Below are 26749 nucleotides of genomic sequence, written 5' to 3' on the forward strand. Positions count from 1 at the left end.
AACCTGGGACCCCTCAGTCCGCAGGCCGACGCTCTATCCACTGAGCCAAACCGGTTTCGGCGTGAGCATTATCTTAGGTCTGTAAGCTTTTTGTAAACATTTTTCAAGACTTAAAGTCTATCATTAAGATGTACCATAATTTATTTAGGAATTTCATTTTGTAAACCAGTGTCACTCCAATTCTTGCACTCAGATATTACCTGGACATTGATTGTTAAGAGTGACCAATTCTCCCTGTGTGGCAGGAGCTGATGTAGGAATAATTTCACAGTATAGAGTCTCAAGCTGGGAATTAAGAGAGGAGTAGGTGGACAGGTTGGGGTAGACATACTCTCAGTGGGGTCGAGGGGCATGGAGGAGCCTGGCCTCTTCTGGGTCCTTCCTTGAGTTCCTGATGGCTGAAACAGAGGGCTCATCTGAAAAAAAGATTTATGTAATCTGTGTGCGTGGCATTATAACAGATAAGAGGGTCCAGAGGAAGTGTAGAGAGGGAGGGCAGAACCTCATTTCCTTACACAGGGAAAGATGTTAATGCCTGGTGTGGCTTTGGGAAGCAATTGGGGTTTCTAGGGGTGGCGCTGACACCATGCTGCCTGCCGTGTTATTGGATGCTGTATTTCATCATCAAATGTTGGGCAAAGACCAACATGTCTGCAGAGGGAAGGGCATGTCCTTGAGGTGGCTAGACATAGGCACTCTCCTATTTTAGTAGAAAGAATGGGTTCAGAGAAGTGGAACACAGTGATAGATGTTGGGTAGGTGGTAGGGGAGAGGTCGACACAGGATGGCCCATGGGTCAAATTTGGCCCACTGCCTGTTTTTGTTAATAAAGTTGTTTTGGAATTGTGTACCTGAAACCTGTATTATTTTGTAAACCAGTGTCACTCCAATAAATTCAATAAAAAGGGGGAAAAATTTTATTGGGACACAACCACTCCAGTTAGTTTACACATTGTCTATGGCTGTTTTTGCATTTAGCACCAGAGTTGCATAGTTGCAACAGACACCCTTTGTTCTGAAAAGCATAAAATAAGTAGTTTCTGACCTTTTATAGGAAAAGTTGGCCAACTCCTGCCATGGGGAGTCATGGTAACTGTGGTAACCTGGAGAATGTGTACTAGCAAGTTGTTTCTGGATGAATAATGAATCTAGGTCAGGCCTGCAAATGCTGCCAACTTTTCTGGTTCTCAAGAAGCTGGAAATCTGGATTAAAAATATTTTATTGATTGATTGATTCTAGAGAGGAAGGGGGAGAGAGAGAGAGACATCAATTTGTTGTTCCATTTATTTATGTATTCATTGGTTGCAGTGCTGTGGACAGGGATTTGCAGCTAAATCCCACAAGAGAATACAAGGGAAAGCAGGATGGTGGCTTTTTTTTGTGGTCACAGCTGTTGATATAAAAAAAAAATTTTTTTTGTTTGATCATACAAAGTAATATGGCCACCGTAGGACATTTGCAATTGTAGAAACAGGTAAAAAAAATTCTACAATTCCATCACTCCTATTAATATTTCAGAGTGGTTCCTTCTGGCCTTTTGCAAATTATTTTATATAAGTAAAAAGATCGTGGGCTTTATGGTGTCACAGATTGGCCGCCTGACCTTGGGTAAAATTCTTAATTTCTTTTGGCTTCAGTTCCCTTGTGTGCAAAATGGAAATAATTTCTATTTTCAAGGGTGGTTGAGGGTTGAGAGAACTGGATGACAAAAGCACCAAGCAGAGTATGTGCCACATAGTAGGTGCTTAATAAATGACACACCCGCTGCCTAAGAACATAGTGTGTCCACTTATATAGCCTGTATTTTTGGTTTGTTGTGAGCATTATCTTAGGTCTCTAAGCTTTTTGTAAACATTTTTCAAGACTTAAAGTCTATCATTAAGATGTACCATAACTTATTTAGGAATTTCATTATTTTAAGGTGTTTAGATTGCTTCCAGATTGAGGATTTCTTCCTTGCCTAATAATAATAATAATAATAATAATAATAATAATAATTTTAATAATTAAGAACACTAAATAGCCCTGTCATTAGGAGCTGAAACAAATTAGGTTTTTGAACAGTAGCTCCCCAATGGCTGAGGTAGATGTACAAAATGGGTGCATTGTGCATAATATAGGGCTGCTGTATGTGCATAATTGCTGTGTTCAAGTTGAACGCCCGTGGCCATTTCTGGTCAGTGCCTCAAACGCCTGGCCCCTGCAGCTGAAGGTTCATCTCTCTTTTGCCCTCTTGTGTATCAGACCCTCTGGAATATTAGATATTGAAGAGCTGCAGTTGCAGCTTTGGGTCAACCCTAGGTCTGCCCTTGGAACTCCTGTTCCAGTGGGGAGATAGACACTAAGACCAAGCATAAGTGGAATGTGTGTGAAGACACTGATGAGGGAGGAGGTCAGAGGGCTCAGGAGGAGGGTGCTGTGGCTGAGTTGGAAAGATGGACAAATTTGCTTAGTGCTTAGGTGGAAAGAGGACAGGAGTCTAGACATGCACCAGCAGGATCAATGGCTGGGAGGTGTAAATGGCTCTGAATGTTCTGGCATTTGCTAGAATTTAATGTGACTAGACATAAGGTGGAGGCCTTGCAATGAGTGGGGACAGCAGCTGAGCACAGAGGGGCTGTGTGCCATGACTGTTGCATCTCCAGGTCTCCAGTACCCAGACAGGGCCTGGACCATGGGGGTCTCAGTCTATGGAGACTGAACACTTTTATGAAAAGGTTTAGTTGAAGTTCTCAACTATATTTCTCAGGCTGTTTGGCAAAGTTGTATGAGTTGGTTCATCTGGGAATCTGTGGACATACTATGTGTGCTGATATATAGGAGGCTTCTGCTGCCTGAGAGGTGAATGATGCCTGCCAGGAGTTGCCAGGGAAGTCTGGATTTAGGAGTAATTGGCTCTGAAACTGGTCCTGGGATTTGTACCGGATGTAGTTCCAGAGACTTCTAATTGTAGGCACTGAGCTAATAAGCCCGCCTGCTATCCCAAGGGCATCCCAGGTCCAGTCCTCCAGTGCGGGACGTGTCCTTTTATTGGAGCAGTTGGCAGCTCAGTGGCAGCCTTGGCACGCACAGGTGTGCTCAGTTATTGCAGGTCTGACTCATCGCCTGTGTTCTCCTGCTTTGTGGCTCAGTGCTGCCGCAGGCTGCCACTCCTCACCCAGACTTGAGGGGTGCGGAGGTACTGGGGTTGAGGGGAGCAAGCGAAGGGAGGGAGGCCAATACTTGCTGATACCTGCTGTGTCCCTGGTGCTTTGCTGGGTTCTCTATACACATCTATGCTTTAATCCCCATGAAAAGCACTTAGAATAGATGTTGGTATCTTCATTTCCAAATGAAAGAAAAATAAAGCAAACTTCAAGAATTGAAGTACCTTTATCAGGATGATACCTGAATAGAGTCAGTCAGCAGCATGTTGACACCAGAGCCCATGCCTGTTCCTTTTCATGTGTTGCTCCAGATCTACCTTCCTTGTGGGGCCTTCTTACTGAAACCCTGACGGTGTAGTGCAATATTAGGGATGTCAGCAAAAGCCCAGGGTCCCAGCCTTATTACTAGCCTTATAAGCAAGTCACTGCAACTGACTGGGCCTCAGTCTCCTCATCTGCAAAAGGGGGATAAATTTCAATGTCTGTACTTAAGTGGTTTGTATGGGAATCAGAGTAGATGGTATGACTGGGAACCCTGCTGGCACCAGGCCTGCATGAGCATGCTATAACAGACTTGAAGTGCGGGTTCCTCTCTCTGTTCCTCATTCCCTGTCTCTAAGTGGGCCCTATAAGTGGAGCCCAAGGTAGAGTTCAGGCTAATCTTTCTTCTCTAAGAAAATGGGTGTCAGAGCTGGATTGATCTGGGATTACTCTCAGTGATGACACTTAGCAGTATGTGTGTGACCCTCAATAAGACCTTGACCTCTTTGAACTTTGGTTTCCTGTCCATAAAGTAGAAGAAAAAGCACCTTGTTGGTCTGTTAGGCTTAAATGACACAAGCACATTTGGTGTTTGCCACTAAATGTTGGTCCTGTTCCTCACACACTCTGGGGAACCGCCACGACGTAGTGCATTCACAGATTTTTCTCCTTCAAACAGCTGCAGGTGCATAGGCCCATCGTCCCCTTCCATTCAGCTGTGCTTTGAATTAGCATGTGTATAACACTGTGTGACAAGGCCTTTGCTGGGGCTGGTGATACGGCTGTGGACAGGGCAGACTCACCAGGTTGCTGTTGGTGGGGAGGAAGGGGATAGAAAGACACAGAACATCATCATATACATACATGTATATGGGCATAGAATACTGGCCGGTGCTGTGAAGAAGCAATTCATGTTCTGGGTGGCTTGGGAAAGGCTCCCTGAGTGACAGGCTGGGCCTGAAGGAGGAATAGAGTGTACAAGGGAAGAAGGTGGGCTGGGGTGACTCGGAAAAGAATGTCTTGGAAGATGGGTGTAAACTCTCTGGACCTGACTCACTGGTCAGTGAGGCCCGGGCACAAGGAATGCAGTGCAGAGACCAGGCTTCAGCAGGCAGGAGATTTTAGTGTTCATCAAGGGCATCCTTGGGCAGCCTGGAGACTCAGTGGAGCTAGGACCCATGCTGTGAGTCTAGTCTCAGCCTGCCATTGAGTCCCTGTGTCCTAGAGCCCTGGTCCTTTTTGAGACAGTTTCCTTTTCCCATCTGTAGCATGGGAGAAAACAAACCTGCTTTGGAAACCATAGCATCCTCACACAGGTGTAAGGGGTCATGATAACCTCAGTCCATTAGGGTTTGGGGTGATTCATGAAAACACATACAGTATAAAAGGATACATTTAGTACTGGGTCAGAGGGAAGTTGTTGGTAAAAAGACAGAAGCTGGGCTGATGATCACCTAAAATTCACTTCACTGTATCTTCCTGAACATTTGCAGAAGTAGGTAGGCTACTAGATTGACTAAATTCTTCCTGGCTGCCTGAGCAAAGAGACAAGGTTGGGTACTTGATTCAAGATGCTTTAAGATATTAGGGGGAAAAGTGACTATGGAAAAGCATGATTTTTTCTCTGCATTAAGGCTGACTCTGGCAGAGCCAGTGTGTGCATTGGTCACTGCTTGTTTGTCCTGTTTACAGGTCTGCTGGAAACACTGGGCAATGAGCCGGAGACACCAGCCCGGAGTGGTCTGAAGCCATTTGGGAAAGCAGAGAGATCCTGGGGAAGATGGCCATGGCCCCAAGCTCTTCCTTGGCTCAGGTGTACACCAGCCCTGTGGCAGTGGTCGTGTGGGAGTGGCAGGATGAGATGGGCACCTGGCACCCCTACAGTGCCACTGTCTGTAACTACATCGAGCAGCAGTTTGTCCAGCAGAAGGGCCAGCGCTTTGGGCTGGGGAGCCTGGCCCATAGCATCCCCTTAGGCCAAGCTGACCCTTCGCTGGCCCCTTACATCATCGACCTCCCCAGCTGGACCCAGTTCCGCCAGGACACTGGTAAGACATGCTCTGCTTCTAGTATGTATCCAAGCACCTGCTTTGGGTCAGCTGCCACACTAGATGTTGGAGTTACAGAATTGACTCTCAGAGCTTAGCCCTGCCCCTGATATGCATACAGTTGGGAGGTGGGTACTGTGAGTGATAGCAGGTACCACACAATGTGCGATGTACAGTAGGTCTTCACTTAACATCGATAGGTTCCATGACTTTAAGTGAAATGATGTATAACAAAACCAGTTTTATCACAGGCTAATTGATATAAACAAGAGTTAAGTTTCTGTGGCATCCCATCAACATTTTAATGAGATAATGCTATTTGAGTCGCTGCTGTACCTGTTAGTAGTAGAGGGCACCTTGGGAGCACAGTGCAGAGGCCCTCACAGCCCCTTTCCCAAACCAAAAATGCCTGTTTGTACCTGCAGAGATTTGATGATCTCGCTGTCAGGCGGCTAGCATGGAGGTGGTGTGCTGTGCCAGTTTTGGCTCCAGTGCACCGTAGCTGTGTGACCTGGGCAGGTTACTTCACTCTCCTGTGCACGTGTGTTTGGTTTTATTATAGGTTTTGATCGGTATTGCTGAGAATGGGGCCAACAACTTCCTCTCAGAGTTTTCCTTGTTCCTCTAGCCCAGCGGTTCTCAGCTGGGGGTGATTTTGTCCCCCAGGACATTGGATAATGTTTGAAGACAGTTCTGATGGTCATGACTGTGGGGCAGGGCACTTCTGGCATCTGTTGGGTAGAAACCAGGGATGCTGCTAAACATCCCATTGTGCGCAGGACTGGCCCCGTGACAAACAATTATTACCCAGAGTATCACTTGTTTCAAGGAACCCTGCTCTGGTCCCTGTAGCAGCATCCTCAGGCTAGTGAGACTAAAGCTTCCAATCAGTTGGATGCAGGTGAAAGTCCCTGCCTTCATGATGTTTGCAGGAAACTGAGAAAGGTGGCACACAAAATAAATAATATGTGCATTGTGTTTTATGTTAGACTAGGGGCCCGGTGCACGAAATTCGTGCACTGGGTGTGTGTGTGGGGGGGGGGGAGAGTGTCCCTCAGCCCAGCCTGCCCCCTCTCACATACTGGGAGCCCTCAGGCATTGACCCCCATCACCCTCCAGTCGCAGGATCGGCCCCTTGCCCAGGCCTGACGCCTTCCCCGGCTCTGCCCCCCACCCAGGCCTGATGCCTTGGCCAGAGGAGTTGACCCTCATCACCCTCCGATCACCAGTCACTGGATCGGCCCCTTGACCAGGCCTGAGGCCTCCGGCAGAGGTGTCAGGCCTGGGCAGGGGACCCCCAGCTCCCCGCGGTTGCAGGCTCCGCCCCTGCCCAGGCCTAACGCCTCTGGCCGAGGCGTCCGGCTCAAGCAGCGGGGACCCGCAGCTGCAGCGGCCCCTCGATCGTGAGCTCCGCTTTAGGCCCAGGCAAGGGACCCCTAGCTCCCGGGACTGCCAGCTTCGACCGTGCCCAGCTCCCATCGCTGGCTCCACCCCTACTTCCTGCTATCACTGGCCAGGGCGGCAAAGGTGCCTGATTCTCCAATCATGGCTGGGGGGCAGGGCAAAGGCGGCCCCAGGGCCGCCTTTGCCCTGCCCCCCAGCTCTTAGCTCCCCCCTGGGTTTCCGATCACTGTCAGTGGCAGGGGGCTTCTTCCTGCTTTCCCTTTCGCCTCCCTGCATTGTGCCTACATATGCAAATTAACCGCCATCTTGTTGGCAGTTAACTGCCAATCTTAGTTGGCAGTTAATTTGCATATAGCCCTGATTAGCCAATGAAAAGGGTATCGTCGTACGCCAATTACCATTTTTCTCTTTTATTAGATAGGATAGCAAGCAGTAAGTGTTAATCGGAGTGGAAGTGAGGGTTGGGAAAGGTTGATTTGAAGTTTGAGCTTCAGTGGCATTGGCAAGGGACAGAGAGAGACTGAAGGAAGGGCAGGAGAGGGGCAAGTTCTGCAGTGCTTTTCAGTCTCTCAGAGGGACTGCTTTCATTCTGAAAGAGGGAGCCAACGAAGGATTAGGGCAGAGGAGTGATGTAATCTAATTTGGAGTAAAGAGCATCCCTCTGGCTGCTGTGGATGGAGGTAAGGGCTGCTGCAGTCGAGAGACCAGGTGCAAGGTAATCGCAGTGATCATCTTTTGGCAAGTGCTTAGAAGCATGGCCTAAATTTATTTTTTTCTTTTTCTCCGTAATCTTCAGGTTTGATTTTATTTATATAAGCTAAGCTAAGCACAGGGTGTTACCCAATATTTGCTACTTAAGAAGTCAGAGGAAATGGTACATCCATGTAAGAGAATTATGTAACAATAATGAGTTTTACAAAGTTTTAGAGAAACATAAAATACTTCTGGCATAATATGTGAAAATAGCAGGAAAGGTTTTTCAGTATGATTCTCAGCTACCTGGATGTGTGTGCCTAGATGGGAAGAAATGCATTGCAGTATAAATGATGTGCTTTCCTTTGGTGGTTAGATTATGGATGATTTCATTTTCTTTATACTTTTTTGCTTCAGTTTTTTAAGTGAAGCTGCATAAGTTTCATCATTAGACATATTTTTATTTATTTATTTATTTTTTAAAATCCTCACCAGAGGATATTTCTTCCCCCCCCCCCCCCCATTGATGTTTAGAGAGAGTAGAAGGGAGGGAGGAATGGCGGGGGGGCGGGGGGGGGAGAGAGAGAGAGAGAGAGAGAGAGAGAGAGAGAGAGAGAAAAACACACCCATGTTCTCACGTCAGTTGGTTGCATCCCACATACCCCGACCAGGCCAGGGATGGAACCTGCAACCCAGATACGTGCTCTTGACTGAGAATCGAACCCGAGACCCTTCGGTGTGTGGGCCGATGCTCTAACCATGAGCAATGCCGGCTAGGGCTAGAAATCGTTTTTAAAGCCTCATTGAGTCTGAGCCACAGCAGTTCTTTGACCTAAACTTTCAGCATCCCCCATCCTGCCCAGGAGCATGGATCCCCCGCTGCTACCTGATCCTTTTGGCCACAGGTTTTTTATCTAGCGAGGGCTCTCTATCCTTCACCCAAAAGTTGGGAAGAACAACCAATGCCAGACTTTAGGTCAGATGGCACCACGACCCCTATATATACTGTGATCATATTAATTTAACTTGGTTGTAGGAGAAAATAAAACTCGATTTGTTTGGGGGTGCTAGCAGATTAACCATTTATATGTAATATTCCTTACAAAACAGGCACCATGCGGGCTGTGCGGAGGCACCTGTTTTCCCAGCTCTCAGCCCCGGGCCAGGGCATTGTCTGGGAGTGGCTGAATGACGATGGCTCCTGGACAGCCTATGAAGCCAGCATTTGTGACTATCTGGAGCAGCAGATGGCCAGGGGCAACCAGCTTGTGGACTTGGCACCTTTGGGGTACAACTACGTCGTCAACTATGCCACCCACATACAGACCAACAAGGTTTCGAACTACTGCCGTAGCGTGCGGCGCCAAGCAGGGCCCCCTTACCCAGTGACCACCATCATCGCTCCACCAGGCCACATGGGAGTCGCCTGCTCTTGCCATCAGTGCCTCAACAGTGGCGGAACTGGCCCTGTGTCAGGTCGCTATCGCCACTCCATGACCAGCCTCCCTGCATACCCTACTCCTCAGACCCCCCAGAGGACTGCTGTTATCTTTGGGGCCCACCAGGCCTTTGCCCCATACAATAAGCCCTCACTCTCGGGAGCTAGGTCTGCACCCAGGTTGAACACCACCAACCCCTGGGGTGGGGCGCTGCCCTCCTTGGGGAACCAGCCCTTTTACTGCTCCAGCCTCTCCCACCTGGGACCTCAGCGCCAGCCCCCAGGATCATCCACTGCCAGTGGAGCCAGGTATCTTGTGTTACTGAGGGTCGTTTTGTCCACCTGTGTACCTTGTCAGCAGGCTTGAGTTTTGCTTTTCCTTAGCTGGGAAGACTCACCCAAATAGTTGCAGACTTACACCTGCTTCTGTTGTTGTTCCTGCTATGTCATCTCCTTTGCATGTGCCTTGTGGTGCCACAGCTGTCCACAGCCTTGCATCCCACAAAGCCTTGACCTCTGGGACTTGAGTGTTGATAATTGCCACACAGGTTAAGACCAGTAATCCCTCCATTCACTCAGGAGAATCGCACTCTCTGTGTAGAGCAGCTAACCACTTTTGACTGTGCCTGTGTGCCATGTAGCTGGTACCATGTGCCTGAGAACATTTCACTGACATTTCACCTCATAGACATGGAAGGTTCAGTCCCCTCCCTAAGTCCACAGTCTTGTCCAGGAGAAAGTTTTGAGCTCAGCTTTGGTTGAGGGGAGAGCAAAATGTTGGGGAGGAGCACTTAGGAGGTGGCAACAGATGACATAGGACAGTCCCTCTGTGCTGATGCATTCCAACCCACTGTCTATCAGAGCTCTCTGCACCTGAGAAACAGGCCCCATCCAGACCAGTTGGCACTTAAAAGTGAGAAAAGTTCCTGGAGTGGCCAGCTGGGCTGTGCTCCTGGGGTGCTCAGACACCTGTCACTCACAAGGGCCTTGTCATTGATCATTACTGAGAGTGTTGGGTTTGGAGAACATTTTGAGAATTCAGAGTGGTAGTTGGGATGGGGGCTGATTTCTGAGATAGGGTGACCTGGGCAGGTAGTGACTGGACATGTGGGCCCATGGCTGCCCTATTTCTCAGGGAGTCAGCATCTTGTTGATTTGCACTGCTGTGAGCCAGTCAGCATCTTGTTGTTGCCTCACTCACCCAGCTCCATCCCTGCCCACTTGACCACAGTGAGGGCTGAAGCTTTCTAGTGTGGCCAAGGCCTTGGCAGCATTTTTTAAAGCTGGGTTTCAGAGGACCCTGCCAACTTCTAGCAGACACAGTGACAACTGCCATTCACTGAGTACATGTTAAGCCAGTCCCATTGAGCAGGCTCTGTGGATTTCATTCATCCTCATAACAGCCATTTGGTGAGTGGTGTCCTCAGCTTACGGGTGAGAACATTGAGGCTGACAAGGTTGGCAGCCCAGCTAGCAAGTGGCAGAGCTGGGATTAAAACGAAGCCCCAGAGTGGGCCATGTGGGACACATGGGGTTCCTGAAGCTCTCTTAAAGGCAGAGGAGAGGAAGATAGACGGTATCTGGAGGGATGAGTGTGGAGGAGTCCGACAGACAGGAGAGGAATGGGTCCTGGGTGGTCAGGGCATCTTCCTGGGCATTTTCTCCTGAGAGTTGGGGCATGTGGATCTAAGATTTTTCTGGGAATTGGGAGCACAGGGAGGTTTTACTTGAGCCTTCTCTGTGGACTTTTACACAGACATTAGCAAGTAGGACTCTGTGTGAGCCCAATTCCACCCAGTGCCCTTTTGAGGCCCCTCCAATATGTGGGTCAGTCTCTTTTAGAGAGAAGTGTGCTATATCTGCCAGCCCAGAAGGATTATCCGTAGGGCTAGAGCTTCTACTAGTTCGGCTTTGCTTAGCCTCCTGGGCTTCTAAGTTCTTACAAATTATTTTAAGGCAAACTTCTGGATGATTCTAGAGGTGGGGTTCTGGGACTGAGCCAGGCGATTTATAAGCTTGGCTGCTTTCTCCCAGTACAGGGCTTCCATTGCTTTCACCTCCCCAGCCCGAGGCCTGAGAGAGACTGTTGATGTGGGCCCAACTGGTGCAGGCCAAGCCAGTCACTGGAGGGAAAGTGGCTGGGCCAGACGGCCTTCCCTTCATTGATGGGCCGTGCGTGTTGGTGCCTGTCCTGTCTTGTAAGCAGGGAGCCAGGCCCGCTGGCTCTGTTAGTAGAAACAGCCTCAAAGGGACCTGCCTCCTAAGGTGGATGTTCGTCTTTATCTCCTACAACTTTTTGGGAACTGGGAGGGGTGATCCTTACTTGCATGGGCCTATCCTCACTTAGAGAAACTAGGTTTTCCCGTATCTAATTTGTAGTGGGGCCCTCTTCAGTTAACCCTTCTCTGATGGGTGTTGTAGAGCCAGAGGGGGCTTAATAAATGGCTGACTTCTTAACCCACTAAGGGTGGGAGGATTGAAAACACTTGGTGACTTGGTCTCCCTAGGGTCTGTGGTATAGTTCTTGAAGCCAAATGAATGCCAACAGCATTAGGTGAAAGTTACCATGTTTGTGGAGGAGAGGAGAAGGCAGCAGGGCAGGCAGTGCCATGCACTGGGGAAGCCTGAGAACCAGCTGTGCTTAGTGGTAGCCACTGGAAAGAACACATGAGTAAAATAAAAATGTGTGGAACCCATGTGGTTTCAGATAGCTTCTTGCTCAATCTGGGTAAAACCTTGGCTGACTGATTTCCTTGTGCCCTGAGAGGCTTTCTGAGTAGGCAGCAGTACATGGAGAAGGCACACGATTTGTCACTGAGCTGCTGGATTTATGTAAATTTCCTGGTCATTGAAGTTTATCCCTTTAAGGACCAAACTTACGTTTTAATGATGTTGGATGGAAAACTTTCCAAAATGTGTCATGCATACTCTGTCTTCTTTAATAGAGGGTGTACCGGCTTGTGCATTTTAATGACTTGAGGTGGTGATTATGCCCAGCAGCCTGTTGCTGCTCTGGTGTGACTAAGCCTCGGCACACTTCGTCTCTGCACTAAGCGGCCCTAGAAAATGGCTCTTGCAGTTTGCTTTCATTTGTTCTGTTCTTACTGCCTGTCTCCCTCCCTCTAAGGCAGTGGTTCTTAACCTTCTGGCCCTTTAAATACAGTTCCTCATGTTGTGACCCAACCATAAAATTATTTTCGCTGCTACTTCAAAACTGTAATGTTGCTACTGTTATGAATCGTCATGTAAATACCTGATATGCAGGATGGTCTTAGGCGACCCTTGTGAAAGGGTCGGTCGACCGCCAAAGGGGTCGCGACCCACAGGTTGAGAACCACTGCTCTAAGGGCGCCCTACTCCCTCCTGCTGCTGGCCAGGCTCTATAGGTTTGTGTGATTTGAAATCCTGGGTTCCAAGTGGGACTTTCCTCCTGACTCACTGCAGGTTTCTGGGCCAGCTCTGTTCCCTTTCCAGGTCTCTCTTTTCACCTCTAAAATTAAGTAGGTGGGTTGGCCAGTTTCTGAAGTTTCCTTTTCTCTAATATTGCTGTTGGTTTCAGGGTTTAGTGAGGGCTCTGCAGAAAGGTGTTGGCAGCCTGTCAGCTTTCCTGTACCTCCTTTGCTCCTCTGAGACCTGGAAACAATGGGTGCTGATCAAGCCTCGTAACTGCCCTGGGGGCCTTTTGGAATTATTTTCATCTTACAGGTAGAGAAATGGAAGCTCAGGAAGGGGACTCGACATGCCTAAGGGCACACAGCTTTAAGCAGGAGCAGGCACTGGAGGTGGGGTTTCAGGTTCCGCATCTGCCGCTCCTTGTCCTGTACATGCTGGTTGGTGCTGGCTTCCTGGTCTTTGGGAAGCTGCAGGGAGGCCTTTGATTTCCTTACTTTTCAGCCTCCTAGTGCTGCCCCTTACCTGGGACTGTCAAATTCTGTCTGTCCTCATGTGTCATGTTCTCATCTCCATTGGGAAGCTCCAGGAGGTGGTCTCAGACAGGAAGGCCAGGTAGGCTTAGTAGGTAGACCCAGGAAGGTGAGAGGCAGAGAGGGAGGCTTGAGGCAGTGACTGAGGGAATTCTCAGAGAAGGGCACTGCACACGGTGCCCCACAGAGGGAGCCTGCTGTTAGTCTGAGCCCTTTGCGGATGATGGAATGGATCGATGACCACCAAGGTTCTGTCCACTCTTGGGACTTCCCATCTTGGGAACCACTAGATCCTTTTTCTGCTTCATACTCTCTGATCAGAGCAGGGAAATGGGGGGAGGAGCTAGGGTAATTCATGGGGGAAGTGGCCACATTGGGAGACCCCTAAGCAAATAAAACTTAGTCATGATTCCTGGTTCTTGGTCCCTGTTCCAAGGTGAGTTGCCCACTGGAAGCCTCATTGCATATCTGTTTTCTGCTCTAGGTTTTGAGGGGATGAAACACAAAATTAGGTCTTCTCCCTTGGATATATGCCTCCCTCTGGTGAAGGAAGACCCCACTTCCTGGAGCCCCTCTGGGCCGGTCGTGCTGAGCCCACTCAGTAGCCCATTAATTTTGTGCCATTGTAGAGCCAAGCTTCAGCTTTCTGGCTTCCTGGTTAAGGGCTTGGGAGTTGAAAGATGACTGGGAGGGCTATATCTTCTTGAATTCCTTCATTTACAGAACCTGAGAATTGCAAAAATAATCTACTTTCCTTTTAAAAAACAAATGGGGGCCCTAGCCGGTTTGGCTCAGTGGATAGAGTGTCGGCCTGTGGACCAAAGGCTCGATTCTAGTCAAGGGCACGTACCTTGGTTGCAGGCTTCTCCCTGGCCTGGTCCCTGGACAGGCCTTGTGCAATAGGCAAACAATCGATATGTTTCTCTCACATCAGTGTTTCTGTCTTTCCCTCTCTCTTCTATTCTTCCTAAAAATCAATGGAAAAATATCCTCGGGTGAGGATTAACAACAACAACAAAAAATTCAAAACACCAAAAATAAAAATAAAACAAAAGGGGGAAGAGGCTCAGAAATTAGGGTAGGGAGTTGAGGTGGAGCTTGTTCCAAATTAAACAGAGTTTAGTGGGCCAAAACCTTAGCCCAGGTGTCCTGAACACCCAGCCCCTTCATTGCATTATCAGAGCACTCTAGGTCCAGTTTCGTTGTTCTTTTAGGGATGAGAGTGGATGAGGAGGGCAGGTAGCATGGTCACACAGGATATTCTGATTGGGAGAACAATCCAGGAATGAAAACAAGACAACCTCTTTCTTCACTCAGACATACCAGAGCACCTGCTGTGCTACAGACCCTGTGCGAGGCGCTGGTAGCCTCAGCACTAGCGCGGTGTGAGGTTTTTCTGGTTTGGATCAGAACCAGTCAGCTCCCTGTAGTTTCCACCAGCAGGACCTATGACCTATGGCTGGTGGTAGGGAAGGATCTGGAGCAGCTTCTGGAAGCATTTGCTGTAGTCAGGCAAGCTGTTGGTTGACTGGCAGATGTAAGGGTAGCACAGTAGACTGAAGCTGTCCGTCATTTCCTGAGCCACCTTCCCAGTACCTGGCTCATGGCTAGGCTCAGTAGAAAAGAAACAAAGGCCCTGTCCTTGACAAATTCCAGTGTATGGATTAGGTGGAAGGGTTTCATAACTCTTCCTATTTCATCATTTTTGACAGGGGCAAGGATGGATGGGAGGACACAGGAACCAGGATTGGGGGTGTTGGCTGTCACCTTGGGCCATCTACACCAATTCTCCAGTGCAGGGCTCCCGCCAGCCATAATGGCATGGAGTTGCTATCATTTAAAAATATAATGGCCTCTAGCGCAAGGTTGTGAGAGGTTGGCCTGACAATGGCCACGAACAAATGGAAAGGGCAGAAGCCCAGGAATGTTTCACATAGCCGGCCAAAAAAAAACCTTTAAGGGTAAAAGTAAAGCAAAACCAGTTACCACGAATCTTAAGAAGATAAACATTGTGAATGCTGGAAAAGCTAAAAGAATGAATGAAGCTTTTGTGGACATACAGAAGGATCTTGCTCACTTCTCTCAAGGCCTTTCCCTCCAACATCTGCAGAAATAGCTGGCTCTTCAACTGAGGAAAACAGACCAGTGAATGTTGATGAAGCTATAGGATTAATTGCTCAGTTGTAATGCACCTAGTGATGCATCAGATTCCCCCCAAAGACCAATAAAGTAAATGCTTTATACAACGGCCTAGCCTGGTCTGTGTGGCTCAGTGGTTGAGCATGGACCCATGAACCAGGATGTCAGGGTTCGATTCCCAATCAGGGCACATGCCGGGTTGCAGGCTTGATCCCTAATGTGGGGTGTGCAGGAGGCAGCCAATCAATGATTCTCTGTCATCATTGATGTTTCTCTCTCTCTCTCCGTCTCCCTTCCTCTCTCTAAAATCAAAAGTGCATTTTTAAAAATATTTTTATTGATTTCAGAGAGAAAGAAAGAGGGAGAGAGAGAGAGAAACATCAATGATGAGAGAGAATCATTGATTAGCTGTCTCCTGCACGCCACTGCCCCCGCTCCCCTCCCCCCTCCCGCCTCCACTGGGGATTGAGCCAGCAACCTGGGCATGTGCCCTTGACCGCAATCGAACCTGGGACCCTTCAGTCCGCAAGCCGATGCTCTATCCCAGCCGTGGGCAAACTACGGCCCGCGGGCTGGATCCGGCCCGTTTGAAATGAATAAAACTAAAAAAAAAGACCGTACCCTTTTATGTAATGATGTTTACTTTGAATTTATATTAGTTCACACAAACACTCCATCCGTGTTTTTGTTCCGGCCCTCCGGCCCAGTTTAAGAACCCATTGTGGCCCTCGAGTCAAAAAGTTTGCCCACCCCTGCTCTATCCACTAAGCCAAACCAGCCAGGGCTCAAAAGTGTATTTTTAAAAAGATATAATGGCCTAAAGCCAAATTAGTGACTTGAACTTAGTCACTGTGAGAAGCAAGACCTTTTTTTTTTAATCCCTTAATTTTGAACAATTTTATATTTACAGAAAAGTTACAAAGAGTAAGGAGAGTTTCCATATCTCCCGTACCTGACTTCTCATGTTAACATCTTTCATAACCATAGTGTAGTTTTCAGAACCAAAGAATTATCATTGGTGCAGTACTATTCATTAAACCAGTTTTCAACCACTCATCTCATTCTGTGTCTCATTCTTTGCATCCAGTTGTCAATTCTCCTCTTTCTACCATCGTGACTATTCCTTGGTCTTTCTTCATCTTCCTATAACCCTGACACTTTCATAATTACTTTGTCAAATGTCTCTTAATTTGGGTTTGTCAGATGTTTTCTCATAATTTGGACTGAGTTTTTGCAATCTTGGCAGGAACTGCAAAAATGGTGATGTGTCCTTGGAGCATTGTTTCTTGGGGTTCCTGATACTGATACTGATTGGTCATATTAATGGCAATGTTGGTCTTGATCACTTGTTAGAGTGGCTTCTGCTGGATTTTTCTTCTACAGCTACCATTGAACTCTCATTTTTTTTTGTGTGTGTGCTTATTATAGTTTGATTTTTTTTCATGTTTTTTTTTAATCTTTATTGTTCAGATTATTACAGTTGTTCCTCTTTTTTCCCCCCCATAGCTCCCCTCCACCCGGTTCCTACTCCACCTCTACCCTTACGCCCCCCCCCTCCCGTCCTCATCCATAGGTGTACGATTTTTGTCCAGTCTCTTCCCGCACCCCCACACCCCTTTCCCCCTGAGAATTGTCAGTCTACTCCCTTTCTATGCCCCTGATTCTATTATATTCACCAGTTTATTCTGTTCATCAGATATTTTATTCATTTGATTTTTAGATTCACTTGTTGATAGATATGTATTTGTTGTTTATAATTTTTATCTTTACCTTTTTCTTCCTCCTCCTCTTCTTAAAGAATACCTTTCAGCATTTCATATAATACTGGTTTGGTGGTGATGAACTCCTTTAGCTTTTTCTTATCTGTGAAGCTCTTTATCTGACCTTCAATTCTGAATGATAGCTTTGCTTGGTAAAGTAATCTTGGTTGTAGGTTCTTGCTATTCATCACTTTGAATATTTTTTGGCACTCCCTCTGGCCTGCATAGTTTCTGTTGAGAAATCAGCTGACAGTCGTATGGGTACTCCCTTGTAGGTAACTAACTGTTTTTCTCTTGCTGCTTTTAAGATTCTCTCTTTGTCTTTTGCTCTTGGCATTTTAATTATGATGTGTCTTGGTGTGGTCCTCTTTGGATTCCTTTTGTTTGGGGTTCTCTGTGCTTCCTGGACTTGTAAGTCTATTTTTTTCACCAGGTAGGGGAAGTTTTCTGTCATTATTTCTTCAAATAGGTTTTCAATATCTTGCTCTCTCTCTTCTTCTGGCACTCCTATAATTCGGATGTTGGTATGCTTGAAGTTGTCCCAGAGGCTCCTTACACTGTCTTCATGTTTTTGGATTCTTTTTTCTTTTTGCTTTTCCAGTTGGGTGTTTTTTACTTCTTCGTACTTCAAACCTTTGACTTGATTCTTGCAATCCTCTAGTCTGCTGTTGGATCTCTGTATAATATTCTTTATTTCAGTCAGTGTATGCTTAATTTCTAGTTGGTCCTTTTTCATATCCTCGAGGGTCTCACTAGACTTACTGAGAGTCTTACTAAATTTATCGGTGGTTTCTAGAAAATTCTTGAAAAACCTTATAACCATGGTTTTGAACTCTATATTCAGTAGTTTGCTTTCCTCCATTTCTGTCATTTGTGACCTGTTTCTTTGTCTCTGCATTTTGGCTGCTTTCCTGTGTTGATAGAGTGGCTTTCTGTGTTAGGTGTCCTATAGGGCCCAGTGGCTCAGCCTCCCCAATTACCTGAGGTGGACACTCTTGGTGCACCCCTTTGTGGGCTGTGTGCACAGTCTTGTTGTAGTTAAGCCTTGATTGTAGTTGGTATCACTGGGAGGAATTGACCTCCAGGCCAATTGGCTGAGAATCAGCTGTGTCTACGGTGGGAGAACTTCTGTGCTGGAGACACCTTTATGAGGCAAGACTTGCTTCAGTGGGGCTTTGGTGCTCACTGAGTCTGTCCCCTGAGTGTGTCCCTTATGGATCTGAGGTGTTGTAATCTGGATGGTCCCACTCTGACCACTGGGTACACTGGCTCTTGGATCTCTAAGGAGGTGCTAATTTAGCCTCTGCCTGAGGCTACCCAGCAGGAGCTATGGAGAGATCTGCAGATTCCTCTTCTTTGTTTGGGATTTGGAGGTGCCCAGATGAGGCCCAGCTGTGAAGCAATGCAAGCTGCTGTGGGGCCTTGGGCCTTCTTTTGGATATTCTGGGTCTCTCTGACCCAGCTGCAGTTTGTTAGGTAACTTTAGATTGCAAAGGGCCAGGTCATTCATATGCCAAAGCCTCTGCACACAGCTTGGGTGGGGCGGGGTCTCAGGGGATCAACAGGGCGGAGCAAACAGCTATGGCTGATCCTCAGTCCTGCCCTAAGAGGTACAGGGTCTCAGTGTCCCGCTGTAATCGCTGCAAGCACCTCTGAGAGAAAGCCGCCCTCGAGTTCCGCCCTCTGCCAGACAGTCCAGTTTCTCCCCATATGAGTCTGGGTCCCCAGAGACTCACCCGGAACTGGAGTTCAGAGCAGTCGGGGGCTTGTGACTCCCTCCCGATTGAAAAAGACAACCAAGTCCTCAGTTGCCAGCCCTTTCCCCATGCGCCTCCGGACCTCTGCACTTTACTTCTGCACCTCCTCTGAGTCTCAGTGTGCTTTTCTCTTTCCTTCTAGTTATAGAATTTCCACTCAGCCAGCCTTCCTGTGGTTCTGGATGATGTCCGTTTTGTCTTTTAGTTGTATTTTTGAAGTGGTTGTGTGAGGCATCAATTTCAGGTGTTTACCTATGCCGCCATCTTAGTTTCTCCGTCTAGAGCTCTCATTTTTATGAAGCTAGCAAGCTCAAAATTTTTTGTCTTCAGAGTTTCTGGATTTGCCAAGAAAACATTTTTTGATAGTTAAAGGTTCTTTGTAAAATGATGAGACCTCATACCCCAGCAGTCCCTGCCTGGCCTGAAGTTTGATTCTTGTCAGATGATTTTGCAGAGGCAGTGATGGTGGACCGGGCTCTGGGCTTAACATTTTGAAGTATTCAAATTCTATAGGTTAGTTTGGGTCTGAGAGTGGTGAAATTCAGATTTCTTTGCTCCTCTTTTCAGATGCTCTTCATCAGATCTTTAATTAAAAAAAAGAAAAAAGCAGAAGCCCTCACTCACACAGAAGCAGCTGTGAAAAGTGAAACTGTGAAGGGACCTCAGCAGCACTAGTGTGTCTCTACCCGGTGTTTCTCTGACTTGCCTTTCTGCTAAGTCTGCTCCACACACTAAACTTTTCTCTCTTCTCCCCAAGTGCCTCCATGCCCAGCGGTCCTGTGAGCAGCCCTGGGAGCATCCCCACCACTGTGCCCGTGCAGATCCCGAAGCCCAGCAGGGTCCAGCAAGCCCTTGCAGGTAGGCATGCTGCTCTCGGGCTCTGGGGTCTGGAACAGACTGTGTTTGGCAAGACTTAGGGGCAGTGGGAGGAGATTGTGGGGTGAGGGCCGTTACCCTGTGTGTTCTCATGGAAACCCAAATGGGCTCCTTCGAGGGGCCAGTGCCTCTTGTCAGTGATGGTGTACACCTGGTAAGTGAGCCTGGGGCACCCTTCCTTTCTCTCTTAGGGGATGGGTACCCTGGTGTGGACCTTTCCCTATCTTTAAAATTCAAAAAGATTCTTTTTAATTTATTAATTTTTACGGGGGTCGGGGACAGAGAGAGAGAGAAACATCAGTTTCTTGCTCCACCCATTTCTGGTTTTTTTGGTTGACTAGAGGCCCGGTGCATGAAATTTATGCACTCGGTGGGTGGGGGTCCCTCAGCCTGGCCTGCGCCCTCTCAGGGAATGTCCAACCAATGGCTTATGCCTGGCAGTCGGACATCCTTAGCGCTGCTGTGGAGGCGAGGGAGGCTCCCGCCACGCCGCTGTGCTTGCCAGCCATGAGCCTGGATTCTGGCTGAGTGGCACTCCCCCTGTGGGAGTGCACTGACCACCAGGGGACAGTTCCTGCATTGAGCATCTGCCCCCTGGTGGCCAGTGTGCGTGTCATAGTGACTGGATGATTTGCATATTAGCCTTTTATTATATAGGATTCTTGTATGTGCCCTGACCAAGGACACTGCTCTAACCAACTAAGCTCCTGGGCCAGGTGCCATCTTTTAAGTTTTCACATCATCTTGAATTATGTTTCAAGAATCACGTTCCTATCCTGAAATGCATTAGTCATTTCCTTAAAGGGGCCTCTGGGAAAGTTCCAGAACTATTTTGGCTGGAGTGACATTATGAATAAGTGGCTTTTGTGTCTAGCTAGATCTTTTGTTAACCATACATCTTGGAACTGTTTTTTAAGTTCTTTTTATAGATGTTATGGAGGCACTAAAAGTTGTTTTTTACCTTATGAGAAATATAAAGTGCTCTGGAAAGGTAGACTCAATGTAGTGAACCTTCGTCATGTAAAGGTCAAAACGGGAATAAGATCAGCGGAGTGTATGTGTTAGGTGAGTTGCTGTGATAACATGGGGAAGACAGTCCTGGAGGCAGGGAGACCCTTGTGGAGTCTGACTTCATGCCTCAGGTAAGCCAGCCAAGGCCCAGTAGTGCTGTGACAGTGGGATGGAGGTAAGAGCTCTGACTTGGTGATGGACCTGATTGTGAGACAGAAAGGCTAGAACGAGGCCTGGTGTACAGCTGCTGATGGCAGTGCTGTAAGAAATTATTAGTGAGGGTTCACTAGGAGCTTTGTATGTGTGTTGATTCACTTCATCCCAATCATAGCGCTGTGAGGTGGGAACTTTATTCCGATTTTACACTTGAGGAAACTGAGGCTCAGAGAATTCCAAAACTTCTCTAGGTCAGCCAGCCTCTCCTTGGAGAGCAGGGATGCAGCTTCAAGCATTCTGTCCTCAGAATCTAGCCTTTCAGCTGTTACACTGTGCTGCTCCTGAGTCTGGTGGGAACTTTGGGAGGGGAAGGGGGCAATGGCTGGTATAGATAGATGGAACTGGCCTAGAGGCAGTGGGAGTTTGGATGTGCAGCTCGGACAAGCAGTTCAGGGTGGCCTCTTCCCCCCATGGAAGTGTGTGAGCTTCCAGGGACCATGGGTGGGACAATGGGAAGAAGAGCCCTTGAAGGAAATGGGAGGATCAATCAGGAAGGTAATAGGAGATGGGAGAGTGGGTCTGGGAAAGCCCCAGGAGGGGAGGCCTTGCCCTGCAGGCCCTCTGGCACCTGCTTCAGCTGTTCATCCATTAACCCTCTGCTAGAACAGAGAACAGTGAGCAAGGTGGTGACTAGAAAGTTCCTGCCCAGTTTAGGTCTTCTTGTGACATCAGCTGCCATGGATGAGTCAGACTTGTGTGTGTGCGTGTTCGCCTGCGTGCATGTGTGTGCGTGCATGTGCATGAGTGCATGTGTTTGGTGGCAGTCTTGTTGGAGAGAGGTTGTGGGTGAACAGTCTTGGCCTGCACGTTACATGGCTCCATTCCTCTCTCTAATCACTAAGGTTTTAACACACATGTTATAAGAACCTCCAGAAGTGGTCTAGGTATTGAGGAGCTCTAGTTCCCTTTCTTCTACTCTTTTTTTTTTCTTTCTTCTACTCTTGAGGCCGAGAACCATAGCATCTTTACTATAGACATTTTTGCCACCTAACTATTTGGCCATAAGGCAGTTTTGCCATAAAAAAGGTAAAATAACTGGTTGACATGTTTTGTTTTGGTTGGTTTGGTTTCTTTTTTGTTTAGTTGGTTTATTTCTCCATTGACAAAGTACTTAAATATAGTGATGGTTAAAATAGCGTTTCTTCCAGATGACGATGATTTGCCCCGAGAGATAGTTGGTTTCTTATTTTGGAACACACAACATTGGGTAGAGAGAGAGAGTTGAACCCATATTTCCCATAGGACAAAGACAAGTAAGTGCTCAGGTACAAGCCACAGAATAAAATCAGGTATTGGTGCAGTGCCTGATTTTATTCTGTGGCTTGTACCTGATGAACCTGCACACATTTTAAAGGTGTAGTCAAATGGCCCTGGCTGGTGCGCTCAGTGGTTAAAGCACTGACCCACACACCAGTGTCACGGGTTCGATTTCCGGTGAAGGGCATGTACCTGAGTTACAGGTTCCCTCCCTGCCCTCTGGACGGGGTACATGTGGGAGGCAATCAGTTGATGTATGTCTCTCACATCAATGTTTCTCTCCCTCCCTCCCTCCCTCCCTCCCTCCCTCCCTCCCACTCTTTTTGAAAGAGCAATGGAAAGAATGACCTCAGATTAGGATTAACACACACACACACACACACACACACACACACACACACACACACACAAAGGTAGTCAAATATTTTATATTTCACAATACATATTTTTAATGTTATTCCTTTTTAAAAAATTTTATTTTATTGATTTTTTACAGAGAGGAAGGGAGAGGGATAAAGAGTTAGAAACATCAATGAGAGAGAAACATTGATCAGCTGCCTCCTGCACACCCCCCACTGGGGATGTGCCCGCAACCAAGGTACATGCCCTTGGCTGGAAGCGAACCTGGGACCTTTCAGTCCGCAGGCCGACGCTCTATCCACTGAGCCAAACCGGTTAGGGCTAATGTTACTCCTTTTTGATGTCCCTCTTTTGTCATGATTTTGTGTTTTTTATGGTAAAATTGCCTAATGTCCAATTAATTATGCAGTGAATGTTTATGGCAAAAATGCTACAGTGAAAATACCTAAAACTATTTTCACTGTCCCCCCTTCCTTGACTCTAAGAGCAGTCCTGGAAGTAAGCGGGTATTTTAACCTTCACTTTCCTTATTGGGGAAACAGACCCCAAGGTTCAGGAACTTGGTCCCCGCTAGAAAAGAGTAGAGACTGGATTGGAGCCCATGGCCAGATGCCACCTACCCTGAATGCAGCCTCTGGCTTATACCTCTTGGATTATTGTCTAGGGCACTGGGGACCAAGAGATCCCAGGCCAGCCCCCAAGAAGCAGGGTCTGGAGAGTGTTCTCTCAGCCTGGACTATGTTTATGGGTTTGGGAGTATGGATTCAGGCATGGCTGCAGTGAGCTGAGTACTTAGACACAGGGTTGTGCAGGGAGGTTTACAAACAAGTGGCCATACTGTTGGACTGTGCCCCTCTGCACTGCGGAGGAGATCCACAGAGGAGCCACCTCCAGGCCAGGCCAGGAGTGACAGCCTCAGGTGACAGCTTCACTGGCTGTGGCATGGCTGGCCTCTCTTTTGGGGAGTGGGGGATGCTGAGGCTAGGTTCCCACCCTATGAGGGAGGAGGTGTATCTACATTTTATGCTGCTGTAACCTGCCCAGGACCAGTTATCCAGGGAGGAGAGGTGCTGGGCTTGAACCCTGATTGGTAAGGCCAGAGCCAGAGGAGGATAAGCTTAGACCTCAGCTGGTCACTGGACGAAGGCCGTTCTTTGGTGCCAGAAAGGGGTGTTCACACATCTGCCTGTGTAAAGGCCCGCAATCTCGGGGGCTCTGACAGATCAGATGAGCGGAGGAAAAGCTGTGGCTCTCTGAGCTGTTACAGTTATTTGGGGATGTTAGGACTTTGGGTGGCTGTCCTGAGCCCTTGCTGTTGGGGAAGATACGATGGTCCGTCTTGGTGTCCCCTGACCATTCTGTCCACCACATGCTGCTCTCCCACTCTTCCACAAGAAGGCAGACTTCTGCAGGCTTCTAAGTGGAGACCTGTGTCTGCACCCTGAATTCAAGAGAATGGGTCCTGCCTTGAAGAGGGCAGAGCGTTGTTCATGTGTGGCCTCTTGGGGATGGTGATGGTGGCCCCAGGGGTAGAGGCCACAGTGGCTGGCATGATAGATCCTAAGGCCCTCTGATTGCCTCTGGAATGGGCAGCTCTGTCGGCCTTGCTAGGTGGGGAAGTAGGGCTCAGCAGGTCCAGGATCTCCACTTCCTCCCCCAGGCTGTGCCCAGCTCCCTAGCCAGATTCTGAGCATCCAAAATGCCACACTCAGGGAGGTACTCAAAGAGAAGCCCAGAGCTCCCCTCAGGAGGAGGCGCTTTGAGCTAGACTGAGGACCGGAGGGACTGGGGACGTGCTGCTGTGGACGGCAGAACAGGCTGGGAGGGTGGCAGGAATAGCCACTCCAGTAGGAGGTCATGCTGTGTTCCAGGAAGTGTGGGACCCTCAGGGAGTGCTCAGGGAGCAGTGTGGGATGAGGGTCAGTTAAGAGGCGGGTAGGACAGGTGGAGCACCTGGCTGAGGAGTGAGGCCTCCCCCTGCAGGCACCAGGAAGTATGACAAGAATGGACATCCATCTCAGCTGGGCCGCCTGCTCTAGCTCCCTCCCCGTGGACACGCCCACCCAGGGCCGAAGGGCTATTTAAGCCTCAGCTGAGGTTACCAGGAGAGGAAGCCGTGGCGTGGGACTTGTGCTGCTCCAGAGGAGCAGTCACCTGGGCCATGGGGACACCTTTGTTGAGGAGTAGGCTCAGGGTCAGCTTTCCTGCTTGCCCACCCCAGCAATGGCACTGAAGCCACTTAGACCAACGGTTGCCAACCTTTCGGACCTCACAGACTACCAGTGGTCCACGGACCACCGGTTGGCGACCGCTGACCGCAGCCCGGTTAGGGTACAGAAAGCATACAGTGCTCCCTGGAGGCAATGACTGGGAGCTAAGGGGGTGTGCAGGGAGAACATGGGGAGGATTGTGAGCTTGAGAGTCCCTCCATGTTTCCGTAGCTTGGCTGCACCCTTCCATGTTGCCCTTCTGCTCTTTCTCCGTGCCTGGCATGGGGAGACGCCACCCGGAACTGCTCAGGAGGCTTCCTAGGGTGGCACTGTGCCCTACGTCCTCCTGAAGCAAACGGCCTCACCCTCCTGCATGCTCTGGGTGCAAGCTGATCAGTTGCTTGGATAGATACCTGTGGAACTTGGGGCCAGGACTCCAATGAGCCAGGCATCTCACTGGCTTGCCTGGAGCTTTGCCCTGCCAGCCTGGATAGGTCCTGGCAGCCTCGAGCCTCCAGATTCTCCAGGGAGACCAGTGGGTCCTGATGGCCGTTCACAGTGCTACCTGGACTCAGCTGGGGTTTGTGGACATCACGCACTGATTGACTCCTCCTAATGTTTCTCCCCTCTGCATGTCTGATCTCACACCCCGTGTAGGCATGACGAGTATTCTGATGTCAGCCATCGGACTCCCTGTGTGTCTTAGCCGCGCACCCCAGCCTGCCAGTCCTCCCGCCTCCTGTCTGGCCTCTAAAAGTCACAGCTCAGTTAAGAGATTGAGGAAAATGTCCATGAAAGGTAGTTTCTGCTCACAAATACTCTCTGGCCTCTGCTCAGCCGCCTCCAAGTCTTGCTGCCTCTGACTTCCGCATCAGTCGCTCTTCTCTGACTCCCATGGCCCTTCTCCGCTTCCTTCACCTGCTGGGACGTGGGCCCCGAGCCCTTCTCCCCGCCGTCCCCGAGTTCAGGGAGACTCTGAACTGTCTCCCTGGCACAGACGGCAAGGTGTGGGGTGAGGCCTGCTCCAGGATGAGGGATAACTCTGTCCCTTCCCTGGGGCCGGTGTGTCTCAGGAAAGGCCCCCGACCTGTCTGGCCCCCGGGTGGGTCTACTTCACAGGGGTCCCCATGACCACTGCCCTGCCCATCACCCGGCTGGGGAAGAAGTGGTTTCAGAACCACTGTGAGTTTTAACAAGATTTGGGTGAGAAGTTCTAAACCTGTCATTTCTAAAGCCGTTTGTGGCTCCAGCTCCATCATGGGGCCAGGGAAGCATGGACTGCTGAGAGCCAGTGACCTTCGGGATGATGTGAGCAGGGAGCACGACCCTGGCTCAGCCAGTCCTGGGTTTTGTCTTGGTTCCAGCACTCACCAGCTTTGTGATCTCACGCAAGTGTCTCCTCCATTCATGAGCCGATGCCTCCTACTTAGCAGATTGGTTGTGGGAGGAGTAGACGGTATACACAGGGAGCACCTGGCACATAGTGGGATGGCTGCTCTGATCATGTCCACCGCCTGTCTAACCGGCACCCCCCAGGACAGATGAAAGGCCCAGGGAGGGGGCAGGGCTTTACCTACCCAGCCCCACCCCACTCCCTCCCCTCACCCCCAGCAGTCCAGGTAGGCTCAGGTCCTGACTCCAGTCCAGTTCTTCCTCTCCTTGGAGGTGGAGACAGACAGGTCTGTGGGCAGGGCAGGCCAGCAGCTTTCCGAGGCACTCGGGTTTGCCTGAAAGAACACTTAGGCTCTTGGCAGACCTGGCCTTCTTAGGCTCAGATGTCCCTTTCATGGGGTTGGCTGGCTCCCTTGGAGAAATGTGGCTCATGGAAAGCTACCTTCAGTTAGAGAGGCTGCCTGGGCCAGGGCGGGTAGGTGGGGAATGGGATGCTGAGCTGCGCCTCACCAGAAGCGGGCCAGTGACTGGTCCTGGTGGATGGGCTCCTAAGCTCATCTGGAGACTGGCCTGTCGCCACCAGGTTTTTCTTAGCGGCTCCTCCCACAAATCTGAATAGTCTCCGATTCCAGGACAGCCACCCAGTGTTGGTGGTCATTGTGCTTTGGCCTGGCTTTCTCACCAGGGTCAGGTCCTCGAAGTTTGTGAGTGTCTGTGCATGTATGGGTATGTATGGGAGGAGAGGGGGCTTATTGGTATGTGTGTGTGAGGGCGTGTAGAGTATGGTATTCTTTTGCCTGCAGCTGCCTTTCAGGTCATAACAGCTAATGCCTTTGTAGTTGTCAGCTTCGGTCGGT

At 49.0% G+C, this 26749-nt stretch overlaps 1 protein-coding gene and 1 pseudogene across 8 annotated transcripts in view; both read left to right on the forward strand.

Moving 5' to 3' along the window:
- DTX2 (deltex E3 ubiquitin ligase 2) overlaps window positions 1-26749 on the forward strand; it is a 39252-nt gene that overhangs the window by 5867 nt on the left and 6636 nt on the right. For 5 of the 8 annotated variants that reach the window (XM_059693523.1, XM_059693519.1, XM_059693521.1 and 2 more), the window contains 4 exons: window positions 5101-5456; window positions 8664-9300; window positions 19328-19428; window positions 25158-25298. In XM_059693523.1, the coding sequence (XP_059549506.1) occupies window positions 5189-5456; window positions 8664-9300; window positions 19328-19428; window positions 25158-25298 (1147 nt within the window). In that variant the 5' untranslated portion in view covers window positions 5101-5188. Of the gene's footprint in view, window positions 1-5100; window positions 5457-8663; window positions 9301-19327; window positions 19429-25157; window positions 25299-26749 lie in introns of those variants that run through there. The other 3 variants (XM_059693522.1, XM_059693525.1, XM_059693518.1) reach the window with 2 other exon arrangements.
- Window positions 12316-15301, forward strand: LOC132233219 (ribosomal biogenesis factor-like; annotated as a pseudogene).

This window comes from Myotis daubentonii, chromosome 4, assembly GCF_963259705.1.
Source record: "Myotis daubentonii chromosome 4, mMyoDau2.1, whole genome shotgun sequence".
NCBI lineage: Eukaryota > Metazoa > Chordata > Mammalia > Chiroptera > Vespertilionidae > Myotis > Myotis daubentonii.